Raw genomic sequence first — 9,473 nt, forward strand, 5'->3', positions numbered from 1 at the left:
TTTTGGCCCCTCTCACTAATTAATTAAAGTTCGTGAGAGTGGTTCTCATTTGAAATGTTTTCATACATATTTTTCCTTTCATGTCCTAATCCCTCCGAGCACGTAATGCTCTCGACTAGTTAATCCTCGTGCCTTCGTCCCACGCTTCTCCAGCTACCCCGGAACCCTTCCCCTATGAAATACACATTCACACAAATATTGGAGCGAATAAATTGCGTTACCTAATTGTCTGCAGTTTCCCACCGTACGCCTGCCACGCGGCTATATCATACACCCTCAAATACAATCACCAAACTAAACTATACTCTACATACTCTATATCAAATCTCATTTTCGTATGCACTATAATAAAAATCAACTTTATAAATTTTAATATCGCTAAGTGACCCATAAACGCAGTCGAAACTTCCCTACCACAACGACATAAAGCTGATATTTGCAAATCAGAAACGCAATTACAATCTTGGCTGTGAAAAAAATTACCAAGTTTACAACAACAATTTTTAAAACCCTTATCTCTTGACGAATAAGGTGCAAAATGACTTGCAATGTGAGCAATAGTTGTTGAGGGATAGATAAAGCGGTGTGTGTGTAGGGTAGGTCGCTCGGGGCGGCGGCGCACGAGGCGACACGGGGCGCCACGCGGCCACACACTCCGCGCCAGTCGCCCGGCGCGCGCGCACGTGACCGACCTACGTACACGATCGCACTCCTCGACCTAACTAACCAAGTTTCCGATGAAGACGAGTGATAACTGAAAAACTAGGCCAAGAAGAATTCAGTGGTTTTGTGTGTTGACTTTATAAGTGTTAAAAAGTTTTTGTGGACAATGGAGTACCACCACCGGCATATGGAGCAGCCAGGGCAGCTGCAGAGCCAGTCGCAGTGGAACTACGGCTGGGGACCACCAGCACCAGCTCCAGCACCGCCTGCGCCTGCGCAACGTAACAAGAGAACTCATTCCGAGAGTGAAGACGATGCCTTTTCTGAAGAAAGCAGCAAAGATGCGCAGTAAGTACAAGTTGAAAATTACCAGATTCTTAAAGATAGGCTCGAGAACCTTTACCTATTACCTACCTTTAATTATTTACCAGTAAATTAAACAATATTATGTATTTCTGTATTCGAATAACATCTAATGTAATATCAGGATAACATTATATTTCGTTTATATTATATCTAATTAAGCGGAGAAAAATTATTGTACGTTAGCTTTATCCTAGTAAAAGTACTAATACAAGAATGATGATATAATAAGCTAAATAAAACATGAGTTTTCAATCAGATCGTAATTATAATTTTCCGCCATATAACTCCGCGTAGCGAGCTACGCTACGCTCGTAGCAACTGCTACGAAATTACTGTGATTTTGTATTCCGAGTAACGCGTTCAACGTTCATGTTTCAGTGTTTGTGAAGATTTAGTACTGTGTACGATTTATTTAGTAGGTATATTATTATATTTAAATAATGTATTTCTAGTTATCACTCTGTCAGTTAAGAGTCGACGAATTCATCATCATCTAAACGACAATCCGATATAATATTTTCTCAGTAGCAATTAACAATCTTTTTCGTATTTGGCCTATATTCAAAATGTTCTATATCAGGGACAGGCATGCGCACAAATCCTTAGGAAGCCTACCCTTTTTAAAATCACAAATTGTCGGAAGAATTTGACCAGATAACGAGGAAGCCTACAATATTATTAAAAGTACAGGAAAAATTGCGATTTTACTTGTCTTTGCTAAACAAATATGTTTAGAAGGTTATTATGACACGACAAACATACAGCAGTCATTCTTATCTCCTATCTAATTTTCCCACTAACTGTTTACTTTATCAAAGAATTTAGTTAAACATGTCACCGGTTACTCATATAACACTAACTTCTTTAATACTGTCTTTGTTATGCTACTATGTTTGTTTCTATCAACTCGTTTGTCTTCCTGATTATTTGAAGAAACCAGCTAAACTGTCTAACTTCCGCACTTAGAGACATTTAATGATTAATTAAAGTATTCCTTAGTAACAATTTTGTTCCGAAAACAGTTGTTAAATGACTCTGAGTACGGCAGTAAGATATTTAAAACCGGTTTAAACGATACGTATCTTATTATATAATATTGATTAATGTATTCCCTACATTAATCAATATGATACGTATACTATTGTAGTCCCAAAAACTATCCTTACTTAAATACGGTGTAAGCAAAATAATAAAAAACAACTACATTTTTTAACTAAATCCACAGGCGCAATCAACAACTTTAAGTCTAGCAAAACGTAACATAATACCATCGTACTTAAAACCAACCATATCTCCATTATCTTAAAGTCCTTTTCCAAAATTTCCAGGTCTCCAGGAGGTGACTCATGTCAGTTGATGACGAGGAAGCGTCGCCGAGGAGTCATCGAGAAGAAGCGACGGGACCGCATCAACACCTCTCTCACTGAACTGAAGAGGTTGGTACCAGCTGCGTGTGAGAAGCAGGGCAGTGCCAAACTGGAGAAAGCAGAGATCTTACAGCTTACCGTGGACCACTTGAAAATGTTACATGCCAAAGGTTAGTTTCGCTTTAGTACTAGCTACTATTGTCAATGCAAAAGTTTGTGAGTGAGTTTGTGTGTATATTTGTTACTCAATCACGTCGAAATAGCTGAAGGGATCGGGGTGAAATTAAGAACAGGGGTAGATTATGGTCTGGAATAACACATAGGCTATCATACAATGGAAATGCGAACGAAGGCGATGGCAGAAACTAGTAATTTATTACGTATTTATGAATTTGTGGTTTTTCAACGACAATTTCATTGTAAAAACGGCAATATATAACAAGAAACTAAACTAACTAAACAAGTAATAAACTTGGTAAAAATCAATATAATTGGTTTAGTATTCTAGTTACCAATCCTATCTATCCGAACAATTTATTAATTACTAAAAACTTCATAGAAATTCAGGTCAAAAAGACGATCTATAGGCACAAGTAATTCAAATAGAAATATTAGATTTAAAAGGTTTTTAGCTCTGTCTGGCGGATTAATTTAATTTCAATATTCCTTAAAGTAAAACCTCGTCTCGAATTCGAATGAAATGTAATAAAAAGTGAAAAATATTTGAATACAAAACGAAGCCTAGTAAAGAAGGTAATGGTGAACATTTTAAGTGTTTACAAACTGTACTTATAATGACTGCTTGTTATTTTATAAAACAAAATAAATGCTTATGTTTTCTTTACTGAAAAATACAATAAACCTTCTCCCAAAGTTATAGCTGTAACGAGAAAAAACAAAACTAAACAAACAATCATACAAATGCAAAACCAATCTCTATAAATAAAAAAAAAACATCGTTAAAAAAAATGGATTCGAAAAAGTAAAATTTTTATCCGTTCCGTTACTTATACGCAATAATTAAATTGTCAGAAACCTGTTCAGTACGTTTCCGTTTCCTTCAAATTAATAAAAGATGCGACCGTAACGGTGATTCGCTAAAAACATGTTAAAAAGCAAAAGCAAGCACATTTGATTCGCTTTTCCTGTCTTTTGTGATACCTGCAACTGTTCTCTTTGTACAAATAGAAATTATCAAACAGGTTTCACTCCCTAACTGTAAATGTTTGCAATAAAAGGCTGATTCACTTTTAACCAAGTTTAAAAAAAGAGTTATATTGTGTTTCTTATATTCACTATCATCAGCCCTTCACATCTTCTTATGATATCATTTCATCAATGTATTTCCAAGTTGACTGCCTCATTGGTCTTGTGGTCGCGAGTCTCGGGTTCGTTTCTCAGATCAGGCATAGCATTGTTGGCCGTATTTCGGACTTTCGAAAATTTATCAGTAGTGGCAAGGAGTAGTAGAGTAGATAATAGCGATACAGATTTCCAAGTAAATCTATTGAACTCATAATATCCTAGAAACAATAGATACCTTGTAATTACTAAATATTTAATGAAGTAATCCCAATCAAAGGTTGTATTGATCCTATCTCTTGTTATCCATTGTACCAGTATTAATTGGGTTTCGATCTCGCTAATTGATTGATCATATTTCACCGAAAGTCAAGATACTGTAAATTCTGTTTAATAAGAAATATTACAAAGTTTGCTGTTACTTAATTAACGAGGGCAATGACCTCGTTCCATTGTGTTGTACTGTGTTAAGAAGCTTTGACCTAATTGAACAGAATTTGATTTGACGCCCTTATTGGGTGATTGATTTTTGATCCCATTTAACTTAATGTAGTAATGAATAATATTGTGTTGTGAACTTTTTATGTGGTTCTCTTAGCTCTATTACTCCATTTAACTAAATTTTTACCCGACTGTGAAAAGGAAACTAATAATTGTAAAGAATAACTCTAATCATATAAAAACCACAATATTTCTTCATAACATATTTTAATAAATTTTATTATTAAACTCAAAAATCAAGCAAGAACTTACTTGCTTCTATCAGTAACTTAGGAATGCAGTTTTAATTTACGATGTCCCTTATAAACAAAGTCAGCTGTTTCACAATACTAGTGCTATCTCTGTCATCGCCAAATGGTCTCTTGCATATGTTCCCACGGGTCCCTTCCGGGTCCATACGCGAGCAGGTGGACCCGCAAGTTTTTGTAACACCCTGTAAATGATCTCGTGGAGATTAAAAAAAATGAGTTTGCATTGTATACACTTGAAAATGATACTTATTTATCATAGGGAAGTTAATTAAAATCTATTCAGTAACATTGTTAACATTGAAAGAAATAAAACGAGATAATTTTTAATTTGCTATACTTTGGAACAAGCAACTCGCTTCACTGACCGACAGACTGATGGACAAAACAAACGTTTCAAAAGCGCCTAATTAATAGAAATAAATGATTTGATTTTAACTTTTCCCATAATGTGCACCTTTGCACTACCTACTACCCCTTTGGGGATTTAAGGCGTGACGATATGACTTTCACTTTGTAAAATAAATGACTTTCAAGATTTCCTTTACAAAACACAAATATATGGAACTTTAAATCCTTAGACTGTTCAATGTGTCTTCTAAAAAGCCGACGGACTACAAAATCAACGTAGCCTTAAAAATATCACAAATTAAAATAATAGTCCCATCCTTCCATTGCAACGGAATCTGTGGTATTCAATCAATTTGCGGTTAACATTTAACTTGAAAAGTAGTTCACCATCCAGTGTACAGTTGAGTGCACGATAAACCGCATCCTCCTCACTTGGAAGTAGTTTCCGGCCACAATTGGGCTGACTGCCGGCCATTCGTGACCATGTCCACGAATAAAAGGTCAGTGTCACCACATACTACAGATATATGTATGGTAAAACGTTTACAACTTCTTCTTGTTTCAAGAAGAAAATTTGCTAATGAATATATTGATATTATTTTATCTTTTTACTCTTACTAATAAGTCTTGTGTCCAAGAAGATACCGCGGTCGGAATCGGAAGTCGTGTTCAAAGGGTTTTTTATAACCCATATCATATCTGTTTTTATATCAAATGATGTCACTTCATCAAATTCCTATCGATTTCAACATTGACACCCTATCAACTGTATCGATATTCATCTACTAGTGCTATCTCTTTCTCCCACACGCGGCGCGAGCGAGACAAAAACTGGATCAGCACAATCCTGTTAGCGACTTCCTGAGTTTTTGTAGGCGCCAGGTGTGACGTAAATGATGCGTACGCGCAGGCCGCGGTGCGCGGGCGGTCAACAAACAGCTTACTGCCCATATGGGCTTTGTGTGGTATCCGTGTGGATACTTTAATGTGTTTTTAAATAACTTTTGAGTTTGGTACATTATTTTGTATTTTAGGTTGTTGCTTTACAAAAAATATGAAAAAATGGTATATAGAAAAAAAGTTTCAATATAAAAGTGTATCGTAAATCTTTACATAGTGTGGTTTTGACTTTTATTATTGAGCTTGAATACCTATCGTGCACCAATATAAATAAAATATTAGAACACACAAAAGCATACACGCAAAATCACCCCAATTAAACGAAACATAAAGCTTATTTTCGCATTGGCAAAAATCTATAAAACTAATTCACACACACACCCACACATCAATCAATCAGTAACCGAGTTTATACAGGGTGTGTGGGAACCGTGCTCCGAGCTGCTCTCACCCTGCTAACCACTAAACGGCAAGGGATGGTGATATTGACCCCGAGGGGGAATTAATCGCAACTTATGTTACTGTGATTGGGGATTAAGGGATCGTGATTATAGTGGGCGAATTAGCAATGGTTTCTATTATTTTTGTGTGGGAATGGGAAATTAAAAATAGATGAGTATCACACAATGTGAAAGTTTGTTTGTTTGTCCGTCAATCACGCTGAAACTACTGAATGGATTTAGATGTAGGTATCTGTATAGACAGGGCTGACTTAAGTGATAGGACTTTTTATCCCAGGAACGCGGACGAAGCCGCTGACAGAGACTAGTTATAAATAAAACTACGATAGTTATATGACCCTATGACTGGTTAAAAATACGAAACATTCAAATGTGATAAAGAATAATTCCATACCGGATCCACCAATCTCTAGAACGTGTAATTACATCAATTTCTTTCTATGACAAAAAACTAAGACCTCCTAATCTACATTCTTGCCGCGCAATCACGTGGCGCATGCATTGTGTCCCGCGTGACAAGCGGAAGCGATTCTAACGCAAAGGGTTGTCGCACCTGCGCCCGCGCACACACAAACAAAACGATCCTAGGAAGGAGGAAGTGAACACAATTGTATACTTCAGTAGAGATGTGTGCACAAAAGGTAGATTAAATTTTAATGTGACATGGATTTGTAAAAAATATCTACGATTGTATTTGCATTATTTTATTAGAAACGTATAGATAAAAGATTTTAAAAGTAATGGTAACGTATAAAATATTATAGTAAATTGAAATATAAACTAATCAAAACAAGCCTTTAAAATATATAAGGATAAAAGGGTTACTTGATATTTCAAAACAGAAAATACAATAAAATATTTCGAATCCAGACAGATGTAGAACAAAATGTATTTATAAAAATACAGACCGAATACTTACTAACTATTATTTTTGTTCAACAAAAACCTGTACCTACTCGTACTGCAAACAATAAAAACAAAGTTTAACATGAAGAAACGACGATGCAGACAAAGCAAAAACATCAAAAAGAAATTAAACTGGTTGAGTGATTATAAAAAATGCTTGCAGACAGTTTTCTTTCACCCTTCGGTCTCGTGGCCCGGTGGCACACTGGCAGCACCACTCACCCTGACCTTTCCCTCATCAATGAAACACCGTTTATCTCAAACATCTTGTTAACAATCCCAAGGGTCGGAGAGCTCATCTTGTATTTGTCTCCATCCCTATCGGAAGACGACCGGAAACTTGGGGTTCCCGTTACCAATACTACGGTTTTGCATCCCTTACACACGTGACCAAATGTGCATCTGCCATCTCTTTCTTATTGCACAATCACAAGGGTGACTGGAGGGTCGTTTCCAGGACCCAATTCTTTATTCGGAGGCACCATTGTCTAATTCTTATTTATATGTAAAATAACATCTGCAGCGTCCGATGAGTTAAAAAAAGACCAGAAAAATACTTCAACACGAGTTTAAAACATAACAGAAACGTTTATAAATGTCGTTAATTATTCTAAATGAAACATGCCGCTTTCCCCTCGAGCACTCTCTGTATTTAAATTTTCAAACAAACAGCTCGGAGCGGAGTTAATATTATACGATTGCGTCATACAACGATGTGGCTATTAATAATGTGTCTAACCTCGACTTTCCTTTGTTCCAGGACTCGATACATTCGCCTATGACCCTCAACGCTACGCCATGGACTACCACAACATCGGGTTCCGGGAGTGTGCAGCTGAAGTGGCGCGGTACCTCGTCAGCTGCGAAGGATTAGACATCCAAGATCCCCTACGACTTCGTCTCATGAGCCATCTCCAGTGCTTCGCAGCTCAAAGAGAATTGGCAGCAAAGTCAACGAACTGGGGCTATCCTCAATATCCTACGACGCCAGTGCCTCAGCCGCAGCACGGGTACACAGACCTGGGAGGACCGAGGCAGGACATACCAGTGACATCAGCGGCGACCACGGTTGCTGCACCTACTGCCATGTCAGCGATCGCTGCTCCCTTAGCAGCTGCCCCCAGTTATCCCCACTACCCCGCGCCCCCTGCGCCCCCAGGGCCTCCTGGTCCTCACCCTGCTCCTCCAGCTCCTCACTACCCCACTCCATACCCTCACCATCCGCCTCACCACCAGTACTCCCAAAACAGTTCGAAGCCCTACCGACCGTGGGGCGCTGAACTAGCTTACTAGGAGTGTACAAATTATTATACGTATCAGAATTATTGTCTTGTGGCTGGGTGACAAAGAACGAGTACATCTCAGTGGTCCATCGAAACGTTTTGCCTTCAAAGGCGATGTCACTTTGCACTTACGTCGCGCAGAACGTAAGGATTTCTTTAATGTTTTGTTTGAAGGGGTTTCAAGAGTCCACTCAAGTGCTTTGACCTTTTCTTGCAATGCTTTCGACCCCGTCCGCCCTCTCTCCTTCCCTCTAAAATCATTTTATAAATGGTTTTAAGAAATGAAGTGTATTCACAATGAGCCACTGTGTACGTAATTATTATATTTCTTTGTGTCTCAGCTACAGGACCTTGTTGTAACGATCTCAGAGTTTAAAATGTCTAAATTATATTTTTGGAGACTGTACCTACTGTTGTAAAATATTTTTTATATAAAGTATTATTTTGTAAGTTGTGTGATAGTTATATATTATATTGTATAAGTTTATTGCCAGTCACTATATATAAATGTATAGATGTATTTTGGACCAAAAAACTGAGCTTTAAATATGTCGAAACGAAACTAGTTGCATTTCGATATAAGGTTTCCTATTTTTGATATCAATATTCTAAAAATTGTACTTTTAATAAAATCTAAATAGTATCTTATGATAAAAAGGTTGTGAAGTTTTCAATAACTGTCTAAGCTTACTGAGGTATTTGAATTGAATAGCTTATTGCCTATAGGCTAATATGAGGTGCACGAAATCAAACCTTTTTAACAAGTAAAAATAGAGTTATAACTGTAGACTGAACCCTAACTTTTAAACATAAAATACAATAAAATAATTAAAACGATTCCGTGCACCATAATGTACATATCATGTAAATAAAGCGTCGCTTGCGGAAAAAAGAGAAAAAAATAAATTATTTTCAAACAGTACATTGCACTCTTTTTAATCGCCCAACCCTTTGCACCTGTAATTAAAACTAATAAGCTTTTTATACCAACGGATTCGCCATTTGTCGTATAAATTAGCGATAAGCATCGCCACAGGTGTTAGTGTGGACCCGAGTCCCGATGGACACATGCATATATCCATGGGGTCATATTGACCGTCCCACTTCAATGATCCTATGGGATAT

General features: G+C 37.1%; 1 protein-coding gene across 1 annotated transcript; it reads left to right on the forward strand.

Moving 5' to 3' along the window:
- Positions 1-629: 629 nt before the first annotated feature.
- Positions 630-9,270, forward strand: LOC118275363 (hairy/enhancer-of-split related with YRPW motif protein). Its single transcript, XM_035593287.2, has 3 exons — positions 630-1,011; positions 2,358-2,566; positions 7,826-9,270. The coding sequence occupies exons 1-3, from the start codon at positions 830-832 to the stop codon at positions 8,356-8,358; spliced, it is 924 nt and encodes a 307-aa protein (XP_035449180.2). The 5' UTR covers positions 630-829; the 3' UTR covers positions 8,359-9,270.
- Positions 9,271-9,473: the final 203 nt, after the last annotated feature.

The sequence above is a fragment of the Spodoptera frugiperda genome, chromosome 15 (genome assembly GCF_023101765.2).
Source record: "Spodoptera frugiperda isolate SF20-4 chromosome 15, AGI-APGP_CSIRO_Sfru_2.0, whole genome shotgun sequence".
Lineage (NCBI taxonomy): Eukaryota > Metazoa > Arthropoda > Insecta > Lepidoptera > Noctuidae > Spodoptera > Spodoptera frugiperda.

Bases quoted from the DNA above. Each gene is read 5' to 3' on its own strand.
- LOC118275363 (XM_035593287.2), top strand. From the start codon at position 830: ATGGAGTACCACCACCGGCATATGGAGCAGCCAGGGCAGCTGCAGAGC. The intron at 1,012-2,357 runs GTAAGTACAAGT...CAAAATTTCCAG, and splicing joins GAAAGCAGCAAAGATGCGCA to GTCTCCAGGAGGTGACTCAT. The intron at 2,567-7,825 runs GTTAGTTTCGCT...CCTTTGTTCCAG, and splicing joins GAAAATGTTACATGCCAAAG to GACTCGATACATTCGCCTAT.